General features: G+C 38.1%; 3 protein-coding genes across 3 annotated transcripts in view; 2 read left to right on the top strand and 1 right to left on the bottom strand.

The window, feature by feature from the left end:
• KPNA3 (karyopherin subunit alpha 3) overlaps window positions 1–18049 on the top strand; it is a 1032760-nt gene that overhangs the window by 703983 nt on the left and 310728 nt on the right. The gene's annotated exons all lie outside the window — the stretch shown is intronic.
• SPRYD7 (SPRY domain containing 7) overlaps window positions 1–18049 on the top strand; it is a 496951-nt gene that overhangs the window by 380537 nt on the left and 98365 nt on the right. The window lies entirely within an intron of this gene.
• On the bottom strand, window positions 10479–17969 carry KCNRG (potassium channel regulator). The gene is given in 3 exon segments (XM_050766393.1): window positions 10479–11193; window positions 15674–15762; window positions 15765–17969. Coding segments are annotated over 3 exon segments (819 nt in total). The 5' UTR covers window positions 16254–17969; the 3' UTR covers window positions 10479–10952.

Raw genomic sequence — 18049 nt, 5'->3', positions numbered from 1 at the left:
TTGTATTTTTAGTAGAGACTAGGTTTCACTGTGTTAGCCAGGATGGTCTCGATCTCCTGACCTTGTGATCTGCCCGCCTCAGCCTCCCAAAGTGCTGGGATTACGGGCGTGAGCCACCGCGCCCGGCTGTTTTTTTGTATTTTTATAGAGTTGGAGTTTCACCATGTTGGCCAGGCTGGTCTTGAACTCCTGACCTCAGGTGACCCGCCTGCCTCAGCCCTCCAAAGTGCTGGGATTACAGGCATCAGCCACTGCACCTGGCCTAGTTTTTAAAAAATTTTTATTTAACACCTATAAAGCTTCTGGAGTATAATTATTTTAAACCTTGTTTGAATATTTTCTAAAACGTTAATAAAAATGGCACTATTTCAATATATTTTCTTGCCTTAATAAAGTGTATGCTGAATATCATTACATTTTATAAACATGTACCTTATTATCAAGTCTTATGTAATACAGTAATGTCTCCCATTTTCCACGTATTTAGTTACACAGTCAACTGAAGTCTGGAAATATTAAATGGAAAAACTCCAGAAATAAACAATGCTTAAGTTTTAAATTGTGTGTCATTCTGAGTAGCATGATGAAATCTTGCACCATCTTGCCTAGGACAGCAGTCATCTCTTTGTCCATTGTATCTATGCTATAGACACTATCTGCCTGTTGGTTACTTAGTAGCCATCATGGTTATCAGATTCACTATTCCAGGATCACAGTACTTGTGTTCAAGTAATCCTTATTTAATTCATAATGGCCCCAAGCCGCAAGAGTATTTGATGCCTGCATTTTTTTTATTGTTTTATTTTAGTATTATTCTTGTTAATCTTACTGTGCCTAATTTACAAATAAAACTTTATCTCATATATGTATAGGAAAGCACATAGCATATATATATAAAGTTTCATACTATCCACAGTTTCAGGCATTCACTGGTGGTCTTGGAAGGTATCTCCTGTGGATAAGGGTGAACTACTACTGTATTCTGTAATGTAGGTATAGAGGTTTTAAAAATTGTGCTGAATGTGTTTTAAGTCAAGGATGTTTGATCGCAATTTTTCCTAAGATTGACTTTTTTTTTTTTTGGAAGTAGAGTGCTAGTGACTAATGCAAGTTAACTAAAGCTTCAACTTGAATAATCTTCACTTCCTTTAAGCAAAATTTCACTTCATTCCAAACTGAACAAAATTACGTTGTATTTATGATTTCACTACACATTTGAAAGATGCACACTCCAAAGGATTCAAATTACAAACCTTTTCCATTATAGGCCTAGTGGTTGTTAGCAGGCTATGTATTTGTAAATCTCTACTACTGCCAGAAATTGTTTGGTTCAAGGGGATTGGGTTATCAAGAATGACTGCTGCTTTTGTTCATGGCTGTGTTGTGTATAAGTGATAGAGTTGGACAGTTTTATTCATATGCAAATCTTTTTTTTTTTTTTTTTTTTTTTTGAGATGGAGTCTCGTTCTGTCGCTCAGGCTGGAGTGCAGTGGCACTATCTCGGCTCACTGCAAGCTCCGCCTCCTGGGTTCACGCCATTCTCCTGCCTCAGCCTCCTGAGTAGCTGGGACTACAGGCGCCCGCCACCTCGCCCGGCTAATTTTTTTTTTTCTGTTTTTAGTAGAGACGGGGTTTCACCATGTTAGCCAGGATGGTCTCGATCTCCTGACCTTGTGATCTGCCTGCCTCAGCCTCCCAAAGTGCTGGGATTACAGGCGTGAGCCACCGCGCCCAGCCACAAATCTACTTTTTAATAGCATGATGATCTGAGGTGATAATTTGAGGTTTCAAGTTCTGAAAAGAAGAATGATTATAGTTTTATTTTATCTAAAATAGTTATTGTTAAAATACTACTTTTAAATGCCTTAAGCGTTTTCTGCTTGCATTTTTAAAGTGACATTATCTTTATTATTAAGGGCCTATTCTAGGCCCAGTACTTCACTATAGTCTATAAAAGATAGTCCCTGTCAGCAAAGAACTGTACCCTGTATGGGAGTATTATGCTAACATACAAGAAACAAGCAGAGAATAATGGAATGTAAACTCTGGCTTGCTAACTTAAGTGTGGTAGAAGCTTGAAGGAAATGTGGACTTAAACTTATCAGAGAAGACTTATAAGAGGATATGAAAGGCAAGATGGGCTGAAAAAGTGGTTAAGATTGATTATGTGAAATGAAGGAATGGTAACTTGCAAGTGCAGAAAACAACATGAACCAAGACATGATGAAGTAGCAAGGAGTAAAGTATATACAGTAGAATGAAGGCAAAGAGTAGGTACTAGGGAATTGAGTAGGGAAATGAGTATAACCATGTTTGAGATTGTTTTCCTTCCTTTGCATAAGGTACCCTCATTTCTAATCAAAGAAAACAAGGGTAGTCAGATTGCCTGCAGCCCTTCGAGAGCCATGGTGTGTTGCTTTGAAGAAAAAAAAAAAAAAAAACTTGTAGGAAATACTGGAAGGAAACCTAGGCATAAATAAGTTTACCCTAAATAATTGGGGGTCTGTGGCTTTTAACTCAGCAAATCAGGTGAGAAATCTTGAGAGGAAAGGGTTAACTAGGCAAAATGCTATATCTAGGATATTTTTTGCCTTAAGTAAGATTGACTTTACCACTATGAGAGTAATTGTGAATGAATACCATAATACTGTTGTTAAGCCAAAGAGAAATAATACTTTTTCAAACCTCACTCAGATTTTCATACGAGCCTTAGCTCAAGTTATTTACTCCTAGAATGTCCTTTCCCTCATCTTCAATTGTCTAAAACTTAAGCTGTTTAAGCCCTACATGAAATTTTTTCAGTTCACTTTTCCTCCTCAGCCAAAAATACCATTTCTCTCATTTAAACTTCCATACCTGACTTAGAACAAATACATGCTGTCTTATGGGAAGGGGCCATCTTATTCTTTATTGTATATTCTGCAAGTCTAGCCTAGTGTCTTAAACATAGTGGGTGTAAAATAAGTGACCATTGATTGCTGAAAATCAGCAGTAATACCTTTATGGTAAAGTGGTAGAAAGCCTGCATACCTGCTAAATACAGAAATATGCAGGTTATTTTCTGATAATTTAGGAGTGCTCTCTACTTTTTACTACTTCACTGATCAAAGCTCTTCTCATTCTATGTCAGCTATTAACATTCATTCCTCAGGTCTCAGGTACCTTAAAATGTCTTTTTTTTTTCCCCCAGCAAAACCAGAAACATGTGGGTAGGGGTATGAATAATCAGGCCTGTGAAATTTTGATATCCTTTTGGGGGTCATTAGTGATCCAATTGATCATTTCTAACCTTTCCAATGAAGTGTGAAATTCTATAAAGTTTAACTGTTGTTTTTTGGCCTTTATTTGACGTGGTGGTAGAATAAAGAATCCTTACATTTAAAAATACTTTTCAAGAAACACCATTACCATAATCACAGAAACAAAAGCATTGAGGATCTGCTATAATTCTTTAAGATAGCTCTAAAATTAATGGAATGTTTTTGAATGCCTAAACTTACTGGAGCCACCTTATTGAGTGATATAGGCTTTCTCATAAACTTTCTTGGACAATTTTATAGGAGACCAAATGCCTTTCCTCCTCCTCCCAGCTCTGCCCTTCAAAAAGAAACCAAGTCACACCAAAACTTTCAAAAAAATCTAAGAAGGCAAAGAAAGTTGTGCATCAAATAAGTACCATTTGTTTACTGCTATGACATTTAAATCATTTATAATAAGGATATATTTTTATGTACCCTTATACAGCATTTATATAAAATTTATAGGACATTTCTATCTGTTTTCCAGAACCCAATGTATACATTACATTGATTGAAAAGCCTGTTGCTGTTGGTTTTGGTTTGGCTTTGAGGGTGGTTGACATATTTGTTATATTTACCTTTTAACCAAAAGTCAAGAATTCAACCAGCAATTAAATAATAATTCCTGTGGTAAAGCACTTTCCCTTCTGTATTGATTTTCTTTATGACCTGTTTTCCAGGTGTAAATTTTGATACCACCATTGCCGCCCTCCCCTCAAAAAAGGTGAGAACTGACTAAACTACTGGTACTTAGACCATGTACAGAAGGAACTGAAAATGGAAACAGAAACACGTCTGTACAGAGCAGAGTGTCAGACAATAGCTCACTTTAGTAGAGGGCAATAAATGCCACATGAGATGATCACCTCAGCAGAAAACTGTAAGTAACGGGGACTTGCAGGAGAATTGAACAGTTGTTTCTGCTGACTCAGTAAAAATGTCTTCATTTTATAATTTGTGGCCTGCATGCTTGTAAATTAAGATGCATTGAGTTGTCAAGTAATGGACTTGTCCGGTTTGTAGGTAGGAATTTAAGCCAAAATTGAATGCAACATTCCCCCAGAAGTAACCTGGGATCTGTGCCATAAAGCCTAAGGCAAAGGTTACATGAATTTGGATTACTAGGTTAGAACTAGGCTATTGAGCCTTTGCCTAGAAAACCAATTAGAGGATTTTAGTCTTGATATAGCAGGGAATAGGGAGGCATTATAGCCTATTGATTTGTTTGGAATTAAGTGTGGCAATACTATATATAGAAATGTCTAAGAAATAAAGTATGGTAGCAAGGAAACTGGGCATGTGACTATTGTAGTAATCTAGGGGTGAAGAAAACCTGAACAGCAATAGTGGCATGAGAATGGAGGTGAAAGAATAAATTTAAGATATTTCAAAGGAAAAAAATTGTTGAATATCATGATGGGTTGGATAAAAGGGAGGTGTAAAAGATTATACATTTTCTGTAATGGAAGACAATGGAGTTATCACTGAAAGAAAGGAGATAGTTAAGAAACTAATTTAAGGCTGGGTGCGGTGGCTCATGCCTGTAATCTTAACACTTGGGGAAGCAGAGGTGGGTGAATCACTTGAGGTCAGGAGTTCAAGACCAGCCTGGCCAACATGGTGAAACCCCACCTCTACTAAAAATACAAAAATCAGTCAGACGTGGTGGCTCATGCCTGTAATCCCAGCTACTCAGGAGACTGAGGCAGGAGAATCACTTGAACCTGGGCAATGGAGACTGCAGTGAGGCAAGATCATGCCACTGCACTCAAGCCTGGGTGATAGAGTGACTCTGTCAAAAAAAAGAAAAGAAAAGAAACTAGTTTAAGAGGGGGAAAATGTGTTCCATTTCTGCAATATATTTAAGGTGATATTTAGACATTAAGCTTGAAACGTCTTCATTTAAGGTCGCTGGATATACAGAACTGGAATTCTATGTAAAAGTCAGGCTGGAGAGGTAAATTTGGCAGTTACATAAGGCTGATAAGGGTAGAAAAGCTCACTGAAGCTCTTTATGAAGGACAGTGGGTCCCTTTTACAAAAATATATGAACACATTTATGTAAATAAACTATCATTAGGTATGTAATCTTAAACATTTCTAGAAATGAATAAGAACTCTCCCTTTTTTCCTTAGAGTGTCGTATCTCAAGCCTGTGCCTGTTAGAAAACCCCTACACTTACATCAATTATGAGAGTCAATGACTGAAATGTGTTAATACTCTTGAATCTTTCCTTCTCTTAATAAAACCAAGATCTTTCCCAGTTTTAGGCTAAGGGAATGAAATTGAGAACTTAAACTCAAATAATTCAGTCAGTTAAAACTTTATAAAATTGACATGGCTTTAATTTCTCAAATGGAAAGCAAGTAATTGAATTGGGGGAAGTGTGCTAGTCTCCAGTTTCAAGAAACAGTACGGCACAAAGACCTGGCATTCTAGCTGAAGAGCTGTAATAATAAACAGAAATTTGAAAACCAGGAAGACAAGTTTTCCAAGAGTGCAACTGTGGCATTTCAAAGAAGATTTAACAAGAAATTCCGGAAGATGGCCAAAAATAGGTTTAGATAATTGAGATTCTCTATTTGAATACTTGTTTTTGATGGAGAAACACACTTAAGAGGAAATGAAGGTTCTGTCTAAGATCTGAAACTTTTTCTCACCCTAAAGCAGGTTTGCTTCTGAAGAAAACTATTAGCAAAAAAAAAAAAAAAAAAATCAAATAGGAATTCAGTGCTGCTTAGATTGTAGGAGTTTAAAAAGTGACCAACGCAACATTTTTAGAAAATTAATTGAAAGCAAATATTTTTGTTTTCTAGGAGCAAAACCTTGTTTTCTAGGATTCCTATTTGTAAAATTAAAGTATCACTCTGTTTATCCAGTTATTACTTGCCATGAAAAATAGCCTTCCAGCATCAGACAGAAATACGATGTTACTCTACATCTTTAATTGTTTTTTATTCCAGTCATAAAACAGCTTCTGAAATTGATTTTTAATATGGTCTATTTTAATGATATGTAAGGAAACATAAAATGTTAATCTGTGTTTTCAAATTAGCCTTGTAAAACCTCAGTAATATGTCTTCTGGATATATCAGGATCTTTTGGACCATTTTACCTTAATTCTTGAACCACTTGATTAATCCAAATTCAGTAAACTTATGACCTCAAATTGAGTTACCCAGAACTAGGAATATTTCTGTATTTCATCCTACTTACATCTGATTTACATGCCTGGTCTGCTAACTTCTCCTTTCTTTTCATGACTCCTAAGTTATGGAGGTAAGTGAAGATTTACTATCAATTATAGTCATGTGACACTCATTTTGAACTTATATTCTCTTAGTTTTTTTAATTGCTAAGCATTCTGGTAGCATTACATTATTCTTAGTAAATTAAGTATATCCCAATTTTAACTGGACTATTTTACTATGCTTAAACATACAATTTTGTGTAATTTGCAACAAGTTTATATCCCTATATACATCTATATTTTCATCTCCTTTCCGTATGGCATTACGCAAGTAAACTTCTTTTTTTCTTTTTTTTTAATGGAGTCTCATTTCTTCGCCCAGGCTGGAGGGCAATGGTGTAATCTCAGCTTACTGCAACCTCTGCCTCCCAGATTCAAGCAATTCTCCTGCCTCAGCCTCCCTAGTAGCTGAAATTACAGGTGCCTCCGACCACACCCGGCTAATTTTTGTATTTTTAGTAGAGACGGGGTTTCACCATGTTAGTCAGGTTGGTCTCGAACTCCTTACCTCAAGTGATCCGCCCACCTTGGCCTCCCAAAGTGCTGGGATTACAGGCGCAAGCCACTGCACCTGGCCCCAAGTAAACTTCTAATTGAAAATACTCTGGGGTACTTTCTGTAATCTGTAACTTGAGTCAACTCTTTCAGATTGTATTATTTAAATTATCCTCATCCGTCTTTGAATCTACTATAAATCTTGTTTTTCCAAGCATCTATTTACTGAGACTGTAGTTTACAAATGTTTCAGTTCAGCTCACTTGAGCTTGTTAGATGCCCAGCACAGTGGGGGAGTATGAAGACCACTATAGCACAGTGTCAGTCTTCATCTTAAAATAACTCATGGAACCTTAAACATTGCAGCCAGATTTCCTCAGGGTCTCTTATTACAAAAAGGGTAGACCAGGTGCAGTGGCACACGCCTGTAATCCCAACACTTTAGGAGAGTGAGATGGAAGGATTGCTTGCGCCCAGAAGTTTAAGACTAGCCTGGGCAACATAGTAAGACTTCATATTTACAAAAAAATTTAAATATTAGCCAGGCATGGTGGCATACATTTGCAGTCCGAAGTACTCAGGAGGCTGAGGCTAGAAGATGGCTTGGGCTCTGGATTTTGAGGTTACAGTGAACCATCATAGCACCACTGCACTCTAGCTGGGTGACAGGGTGAAATCCTGCTTAAAAAAAAAGCGTAAAACAAATCTCTCCGATTTGGCCTCATACGCGTGAACCTGAAGAAATTCACATTCTTTCCAGAAGTGTTGTGAGATGATGAATAATAATATGAAATGAAACAGTTATTTGGTATGTTTTACCCTACTGATAAAAAGCCATTTGTTTAATAAAAAGCCATTTGCTTTAATGATTTCTGGATTTTGAGGTGTTGGTGTGAAATCTGAAGGTGCAGAAGACTACTTACCTAAAAGCCTTGTGTGGTTAGACAAGTCTTAAGCACATTTTAGTTTTGGGAGGAAGGTCCTATTTATTTTGCTATCTGTTTAGTTCTGTTTTCATTCTGTGCCATGCTTAATACCGATTTTCCATTTTCACCCATATAAGATTTTAGCCTTTTATCCATGAAAATATTTTTATGATTGGATCTCATAGTTTAGTTAAATATTAAGGTATTTTAGATGATGATGTTTTTTGATAAAATTTGTACTTTTCATTTATAATAGGCCCAACAGAAATCTTTTTTTTTTTTTTTTTTTTTTTTTTTTTTGAGACAGAGTCCCATTCTGTCACCTAGGTTGGAGTGCAATGGCATGATCTCGGTGGAGGCTGCAACCTCTGCCTTCTGGGCTCAAGCAATTCTCCTGCCTCAGCCTCCTGAGTAGCTGGGGACTAGAGGCACATACCACCATGCCCAGCCAATTTTTGTAATTTTTGGTGGAGACGGGGTTCCATCATGTTGGCCAGGCTGGTCTCCTGACCTCAGGTGATCCACCCACTACAGCCTCCCAGAGTGCTGGGATTACAGATGTGAGCCACCTCACCCAGCCAGAAATCCTAATAAGTCTTGAGGTATAGTTCTACAGCAAAGCCAGTGATTGTGATTTTTGTTGTTGATTTTTTTTTTTTTTTAAATAGAGAGATGGGGGTCTCACTCTGTTGCCCAAGCTGATCTCGAACTCCTGGGCTCAAGGGTCCTTCTGCCTTGGACTCTCAAAATGCTGGGATTATAACCACCAAGCCCAGCCCAGTACTTTTGTTTTTTACTAGGTCATCGATATTCCAGAAATCTAAGTATTTTTAGTAATTTTTAAATTTCCTATCTTTATTTCTGAGCATTTGTTTAAAAATGCTAAGTCTGATGCCACACTGCTGTCTCCCATGAGTCTTTTGGTTCCAAGAAGGTAATAAAATTTCATAAATGTATTTTTGAAAATTTCCTCACAGTAGCTTCTACATTGCTAAACTTGCCATTACAGTCAACTTCCCTAGCACAGAGGAAAAATAGCAGTAGAATATAGAAGATTGAGTGCTCTTAGCAAATCCTTTATTACCCCAGCATAGTCTCTAGTGGTGTAATTCTCTATTGATGTGAACATTTCTATTATTTATGATAGAGAATCAGTACAAAAGTTTATAAAGCAATGAAGTTTATCACTTGTAAATGGTATAAATGACAAATTAGAAACAGATTATGATTTCCTAAACCATATATTTCTCAAGCTGCTTTCTTGTGACCATTTTATACTACTTCAGGCTCCTGATTTCAAATACATTTTAAAAGCAACCTAAATAGGCCAGGCACAGTGGCTCACGCCTGTAATCCCAGCACTTTGGGAGGCTGAGGCGGGCGGATCACCTGAGGTCAGGAGTTCGAGACCAGCCTAGGCAACATGGTGAAACACCATCTCTACCAAAAATACAGAAAATTAGCTGGGCGTGATGGCACGCACCTGTAATCCCAGCTACTCAGGAGGCTGAGATGGGAGGATCACTTGAGCCTGGGACATTGAGGTTGCAATGAGCTGAAATTGCACTATTGCACTCCAACCTGGGTAACAGAGTGAGACCCTGTCTCAAAAAAAAAAAAAAAAAAAAAAAAAAAAGCAGCCTAAATTAATCTTGACTTTACCATACCCTAAGAACTCTTTGTAATTACAACTTGGATATTAAATCCAAGAGTAAAATTAAGCATTAGAGCTCTTTTTCAGAAAAGATTTGTAGGGAGAACTTCTAATCACTTATAAGGTAAATTATTGAGGTTCAAGAATCATAAGCTAAAATCTTGGTGCCTTGGCTAGGCATGGTGGCTCACACTTGTAATCCCAGTGCTCTGGGAGGCCAAAGTGGGAGAATCACTTAAGGCCAGGAGTTTGAGACCACCCCGGACAACATGTGAGACCTCGTCTCTACAAAAAATAAAAAATAATTACCCTGGCATGGTGGTATGCGCCTGTAGTCCCAGCTACTTGGGAGGCTGAGGTGGGAGGATCACTTGAGCCCAAGAGTTTGAGACTGCAATGAGTTATGGTTACACCAGAACTCACTACAGCTTCCAACTCCTGCACTCCGACCTGGTGACAGAGTATTATATAAAGATTATTAAATAAATAAAATATTTGGTGCCTTGCCAGAAATGAAACTGTGATTGATAAAAACATGCTGGGGCCGGGCATGGTGGCTCACGGCTGTAATCCCAGCACTTCCGGAGGCCGAGGCGGGCAGATCACGAGGTCAAGAGATTGAAACCATCCTGGCCAACATGGTGAAACCCCGTCCCTACTAAAACTATAAAAATTAGCTGGGTGTGGTTTTGCATGCCTGTAATTCCAGCTACTCAGGAGACTGAGGTAGGAGAATCACTTGTACCCAGGAGGTGGGGGTTGCAGTGAGCTGAGATCGCACCTTTGCACTCCAGCTTGGGCGACAAGAGCGAAACTCCATCTAAAAAAAAAAAAATGCTGAAACAAACAAACATAAGTGGGAAAATACGGGAGGCCCAACTATTTTCTTGTTTACATATAATATTTCTACATATTTATTGGGTACATGTGCTATTTTGTTACATGCATAGAATGTATAATGATCAAGTCAGGGTACTTAGGGTATCCATCAGTTTGAGATCAATTTTTTTTTTTTTTAGACAGTCTTGCTCTGTCACCCAAGCTAGTGTGCAGTGGTGCAATCTTGGCTCATAAGCATTCATGAAGAAGAGTAAAGGAAAGATGTATTGAAGGTAGAACATATACCAAAGCACCAAGTACATGGAGTTGTCTAGAGAGCAGCAAGCATTATGGCTTAAGCACAGTTGGGGCCTGGTTGCCCAGAGGTGGCATGGTAGCAGATGAAGCCAAGAGTTAGGCTGAGTATAGATTTGGCTAACATGTATGCCCTAAATATGTAATGAAACAAGAAAAATGACAATTTCTCTTTAAAAGAGAATAGACAACTTCATTTCTTTATCTGAGATTGCTCTGGTATGATGATAGTCTCTGGTTTTGGTGTTTCGTTCATGATGTGCGCTTTAGGGCTTTTTATCTTTTCAAAGCTATAGCATTCAGTTTTGTCTTCAGAGGATACTGTTCTAGTGCTGACCAAATGAAAGCCTTCCTTTAATAAAGTATCAATCAATAAGCCGAGGACATTTGTTCCATTGGCCAATTTTCAGTTATCAGGTTTTATAGAAACATACCTAGGACACACAAAAAGAAGCTTAATTATAAAGCATCCCTTTAATAACTAGCAAAACTATACACATAAATTTGACTTACAACCTCAAAGGCATCATACCTTCTCAAGACAGATTTTTTTTTTTTGAAATTTCATTTACAAATCCAAATCAGTAATTTCCTTTTTTTTTTTTTTTCTTTTTTTGACATGGAGTCTCAATCTGTCACCCAGACTGGAGTGTAGTGGTGTGATCTTGGTTCACAGCAACCTCCGCCTCCCAACCTCTGCCTCCCAGGTTCAGGTGATTCTCCTGCCTCAGCCTCCTAAGCAGGTGGGATTACAGGCACACACGGCCATATCCTGCTAATTTTTGTATTTTTAGTAGAGAGAGAGTTTCACCATGTTGGCCAGGCTGGTCTCAAACTCCTGACCTCAAGTGATCTACCCCCCTCAGCCTCCCAAAGTGCTGGTATTACACGCATGAGCCACTATGCCAGGCTGCCAAATCAGTAATCAGGTGCTGAAAATCGAGACCCTGCTGTGATTTTGAAAGTTATTTCAATTCCATATTTAGAAGTAAATGAACACTCATCAATTTGATTATTTTCTAAAGAAAACATTTGATCAAACAATTAAATTGTCTTATTTTATATAACTATTTCCAATTTTGTTTTGAATTTGCTACTAATTAGTTGATTGAATCAAATATTTCAATGAGTGCTATGCACTTACAATTTCCCTTCCAGATTTAATCTTATCAGTTATTAGCACTGACATTATGGATTTTCCTTTGTGACTTACTCCTATCAAATCTACCTTTTTTTTAAGTGAAAATTTGCAGATATGAAATGTCAAGATTTTATTGTCACTTTTTATGCAATAACTCTCCATTGTCAAAGAGCATAACTTGGGGTCAAAAGCCTCTGGAGTGGAAAGAGCAAAATCTTCTATTCACTAAGGTGCTCCACAGAACAAATGCAGTATACAGAATCAATTCAAGAAAAATGCACATGAGGAGGCGGAGCTTGCAGTGAGCTGAGATCGTGCCACTGCACTCCAGCCTGGGCGACAGAGCGAGACTCTGTCTCAAAAAAAAAAAAAGGAAAAGAAAAATGCACATGAACTTTTCAGATTAGCTATCTGTTGGCTTTAATAATGTCAGCATAGGCTGGGCACAGTGCCTCACACCTGTAATCCCAGCATTTTGGGAGGCCGAGGCCGGTGGATCACCTGAGGTTGGGAGTTTGAGACCAGCCTGACCAACATGGTGAAACCCCATCTCGACTGAAAATACAAAAAGTAGCCAGGGGGGTGGTGCATGCCTGTAATCCCAGCTATTTGGGAGGCTGAGGCAGGAGAATCGCTTGAACCCCAGAGACGGAGGTTGTGGTGAGCCAAGATCACGCCATTGCACACCAGCTTGGGCAACAAGAGTGAAACTCCATCTCAATAATAATAATAATGATAATGTCAGCATAACATATCTGCATGGACACAGCTTTATGACTCCTTCCTTACCTGCCATCAAAGATGTTTTCATAAAACTCTTTGTGTCCTCCCACCATTAGTTTATGAGACGTGAAGAAAAAGCTAACTTAGATTAGTTCAGGCAGAAACCTAAACCATCTGTAGTTTTAAATGGATAAAATGATCCTTGGGGACATCCCTAACCTTCTTCTAATGATCACACTTGAAGTAGAGTGGTTTTTGTAGTTTACATTTAGAAACTCATTCTAAGCAAAGAAACCAATAGTAAAATCTAAGAATTACCAAACTACAATGCACATCTCAAAAAATGTTTATTATGTTTGATACAACAGATTCTCAATATTGGCAAATCATTCCACTTACCCCCAAGCCCCAGATCTTGACTGTATAGTCTAGAAATATTTGTCAAAGAGAAAAAATGTTACAGAACATCTCATAAAAGAATTAAGATACAAATAGTATATACAGATAGTAGATAGTAATAAAGCGGAATGTACTTGCAAGAAATCACCTAGCTAAAATACTTGATTCCCTATGAGGACAAATTGAAAAATAAAAGATTTCAAGCACACAAAGAAAGGACAGAATAGAAGAAACCAAAGGAAAATAGAAAGTCTAAACTTATTTTTTAAATTTAAAAGCAACTACACTTTTCCATTTGAGCCAGTTCAAAAAGAAGTCAGATAAAGACTCTAGAATCCTATGACCAACTATAACTTGAGCTTGATAACACAAATGGCCATCTGAAAGATGCAAGCCAAGTATTTCTAGTACTATGACCTTGAGAGATAATAACTGAGCAACCTGCTAGATTAACCTTGAGTGGTAAATCATATTGATAGAACAAACTGAATAAGGTGAATGATACACCAGACAATTAGGCACCAATTAGGCTCACTTCTCCATTTTCCAAACCAACCAAAAATATCTGAATAGACAGATTCAGAGCAGGGAGTGAGCAAAAAATAAAAATGATTGCTAATTAGGCAATTATATACTAAAAGTGGGCCTTTTAAGGCCAGAGTTTTCATCCCAATTACTAGAGATCTCCATAATGTCACTGTATTCAGATTGGCTATCTCTACTTTTAAATTGGCACTGTCTGGGCCGGGCGTGGTGGCTCAAGCCTGTAATCCCAGCACTTTGGGAGGCCGAGACGGGCGGATCACGAGTTCAGGAGATCGAGACCATCCTGGCTAGCACGGTGAAACCCCGTCTCTACTAAAATACAAAAAAAATTAGCCGGGCGAGGTGGCGGGCGCCTGTACTCCCACCTACTCGGGAGGCTGAGGCAGGAGAATGGCGTGAACCCGGGAGGCGGGGCTTGCAGTGAGCTGAGATCCGGCCACTGCACTCCAGCCTGGGCAACAGAGCCAGACTCCGTCTCAAAAAAAATAAAAAATTAAAAATTAAAAATAAAAAAAAAAATAAATTGGCACTGTCTAAAAATTCACAAACATTTATGGAATGGAAAATATTTTCAGCTCCAAACAATTGAATACCATTTGGTGATGCAAGAAAATGCTAATTTTTAAAATAGCTTCTGATTTTGGAATTATGGAAGTCTAAATATGTTTTCTCACTTTAAAATGCAAAAAACTTTTGTGCTGTTTCTAAAACACACACACTTAACATAAAAAGGGCACTCTGTACACACAGGAACATCCCAGTTTTAGTTTCTAATCATGTTTTTCAAGATAACAATTACTTTCTCCAAATACATGGTTTTTAAAGAGTATTTCATATTTCCAGGACATCTTCTTTTGACCTAGTGTGTTTCTTCTTAAAAATCAATGACACTTTTTTCTCTAGGTTTCTGACTTTTTGAAGCATGATCCCCAAAGAGGTCATAATCACTCAAATTTTAAAAACCAAAAAATGTTTCATTTTTGTTAAAGTATCCCATCAATTAAAATAAAGTTGTACAGAGGTTTGAGATAAAGATAAGGTATTAGATTTTCTTCACAATCAGCCTACTAGCTTGACTGGCTCTCTTTTCCCAAAATGACATTTCAACCTCTTTGGAAGGGCAGGAAGTTATAAAATGTAAATACTTAAGAACTGTCATACTCGGTTATACTACCTAGTATCCTCCAGTTGGTAAGCAAGACCAAGGGGTGTGTTATTAAGACAGAGAGACACTGGTATCCTTCCTGTTGACTACTGCTGAAGTTAAGAAAATATCTTAAAATACGTCTACCTTTACCAAAAAAAAAAAAAGTATATTTTAAATGCTACCAATAAAGAACACATGCAGGCTTTTCTTTTCCTCCTAAAAACTAAAGCCAGCTTTCACAGTTGGTAAAATAATGGTAGGACAGCATTAAGACATTTTACGGGGGGAAAAAATGTTTGTGACAGCAGAGTGGAAATCAGCGTTAGGATCCAGCCAAGAACAACAGAGGGAGTAAGTGAAGAATTGACTCAGGAGCAACTAACCTTAACATACTGACAGCCTATCCCAATATTTTGAGTTAAGAGCCAAGGCTGTAACAGGATACCAAATTTGCCAGGAGATATATCTGTCTTTAAGGGTGTTTAAAAATACAGTCAGCTGAAGGAAAAACAGTAGTTGAATCATAAGAACTGAAAGAACAAATTATATAGTATGTAAGGAACTCAAGAGAAACCAGTGAGCGAGCCTTTACTTTATATGAACCACTGAATCTCTTAAAAATAAGGCAATTCTTTTGTAAGTCAAATTCATTATCAATGGAACATAATCTATTAAATTATTTTCTCCTATGATTTGAATGTCCATAGTCTCTGTTTTTTTTGGGCAGTCTTCATTTATTCCTTTTGTCCCACCTAATAATAGCCCCTTTCACTCTAACAAGTATCCCAGTTTAGAAAATAATTATTTGGTCATTCTACCCAACTCCACTGGTTACCCCAAAACATTATTTTGAATAATCATCTTTTCCAAGAGAAGTTACAGGCCTGAGGAACTTCAAGTTTTTACAGAAAACATCACAAACTGGTATACAAGAGAAACACTGCAAAGTACAAAATACCTGACTCCAGTTTGGTTATCAGTACTGCTGTCAGAACCACACTGGAAAACCAGGTCATGGTAAGAAGGTCTTTGTGGAGGCAGTGGAAGTTTAAGGTCATCTGAGGAGGGAAAGAGTTACTACTCCAGGTCGGCGCTGAAGGTTGTTCTGTAAACACTGTAATCCTCCCAGTTAGCATCTCAATTGTTTTGCTGCAAAAGCCAAACACCCTGAAAAAAGCTTGAGTGTTCCGGCTTAGGAAATGCACCTCCACAAGAGCAGGTCTTGGCTGTAGCAGGTACGGGTTTAAGAGATCAACTAGAGAACGAAGTTCATAGAAAAGAGCCTCTCTCTGAAGCCTAAGATAGTCTGAAAAGTCAGTGGGTAATAAAAGCTGGTGAGTTCTCAAAAAATCTAAGATGAAACTAAATAAAACACCATCTCTGTCTACAAAAATCTGGCCACCAACCATCTTGAATTCTTGGTCTCTGCCATCTAACATGCATGCCAACCGAGAAGCAGGAAACTGCTTTATCGTAGAAAACCTGGTCGTGAATATCTTCCCTCCCACATTCAAAGTGACCAGTTCCTGACTACTCATTCTTCCCTCACTTCAAACTAGAGGTGACCATCAGCCACACTTAGGAACTATCAACCTATAACCTTAAATGTTGCTAGTTATACATGATTATACAACAGAGGAGAGGGAAGAATAACAAAAACCAGAGACTTAGATTCCCAGGAAACTACTGTAAGGTAAATAGCGTATCCATGGCTGTGTTTGCAAATTTGAGTTGCCTGGGAACTTGCAGTATACAAAATGAAAAAGCAACAGATGAGGAACTAGTTTTAAGGAAAACTGCCAATATATCTGAAGATAGACATCAAATAGATCCCTTTCCTGTCTTACATTTAAAAAATTCTCCATGAAAACCTGATAAATGTAACACTATATATATATTTTTTTTTAATTACTGGGAGGGAAAAAGCACTTCTCCCTCCCCATACCTGTCTAGCACGCAGAGGCTAGACTTACACGTTTTTCTTAATTTCTTATGATCTCCTTAGCAATTTAGTGGCTAAATCATGAATTACATGTTAGGAACGCGACAGCCATTACCTCGCCTGGCAAGCTCAATTTGACTATTTTCATGGCTAGAAAGAAATCATTTCTTCTGTGCTTTAAATTTGGTTGCGACCTTTTATCCTGTCCCCATTTTCATTACCTCCTCTCAACCAAATTAAAGGAAGACTGAGGTAAAGATCTCTATTTTCAGAAAGTCTATTCCACTTATTGGGCTTTCAAGGAGTATCTTACTCTATGCCAGAACTAAGGCAGACTAGAGAGCAGTTATAAGGTTACTTCTTTGTTATATGAATTCTAAGCAAGGTGAGTTTTTTTATTCCATGAGAGGGTATCTTTATCTCCTGTGAGCAGACAGGACAGCGTTAGTGTTCAGCTGGTTACTTTGTGATAGCTGACAGACTGTTTTATCTGTTGTCAAATTAGCAACTACACTAAACATTCTTTCTGTAAGCAAGTGGATTAGTTTGGTTGTACACTTGCCATCTTTGGAACAAAACAACACATAGCTGCAAGAAAAAAAGGTAGTCTTCCCATTTCCTGCTCTTGCCATGTGTTTCAGAGAGAGAGAGAGAGGTTTTTTTTTTTTTTTTTTTTTTTTTTTTTTTTTGGTCGAGACTGGGTCTCGCTATGTTTACTAAGCTGGTTTCGAACTGGAACTCCTAGCCTCAAATAATCCTCCCACATCACTGTCCCAGAATGCTGAGATTATAGACATGAGCCACCATGCCCAGCCACCTGATCCTTTTTAACGTATCTATGCTTTTGCTTGCATAGCCACGTAACATTTCTAGTTGATCATCTTTGGTGAAAACTACAAAAACAAAGGAGAAAAGGGCAGACTGAAAGCTCCTCTCTCCTAAAAATGTAAACTTATCACAAGAAAATGCCAGGTTTTGTATGTACCATTCACATTTTGGTGATAATTAACTCTAGAAAATTTTGGAAATCTAACTCAGTACCCTCAGTTGTCTCCCACGCGTGCGTGTGTGGGAAATCTTCTACACTATCTTTCCTTTTTTAGAGCATGTTCACTGTCAAAAAGGTGCTTTAAGAGTAGTCTTTGGCTGGGCACAGTGGCTCACACCTATAATCCCAGCACTTTGGGAGGCCGAGGTGGGCGGATCACGACGTCAGATCAAGACCATCCTGGCTAACACGACGGTCTTAAGAGACAGTGAAACCCTATCTCAACTAAAAATACAAAAAATTAGCTGGGCGTGGTGGCACGTGCCTGTAGTCCCAGCTACTCAGGAGGCTAAGGCAGGAGAAACGCTTGAACCTGGGAGATTGAGGCTGCAATGAGCCGAGAT

This window comes from Macaca thibetana, chromosome 17 (genome assembly GCF_024542745.1).
Source record: "Macaca thibetana thibetana isolate TM-01 chromosome 17, ASM2454274v1, whole genome shotgun sequence".
Taxonomy (NCBI): Eukaryota; Metazoa; Chordata; class Mammalia; order Primates; family Cercopithecidae; genus Macaca; species Macaca thibetana.
Note: the sequence above shows the minus strand (reverse complement) of the source record. Positions and strands in the feature narration are given on the sequence as shown.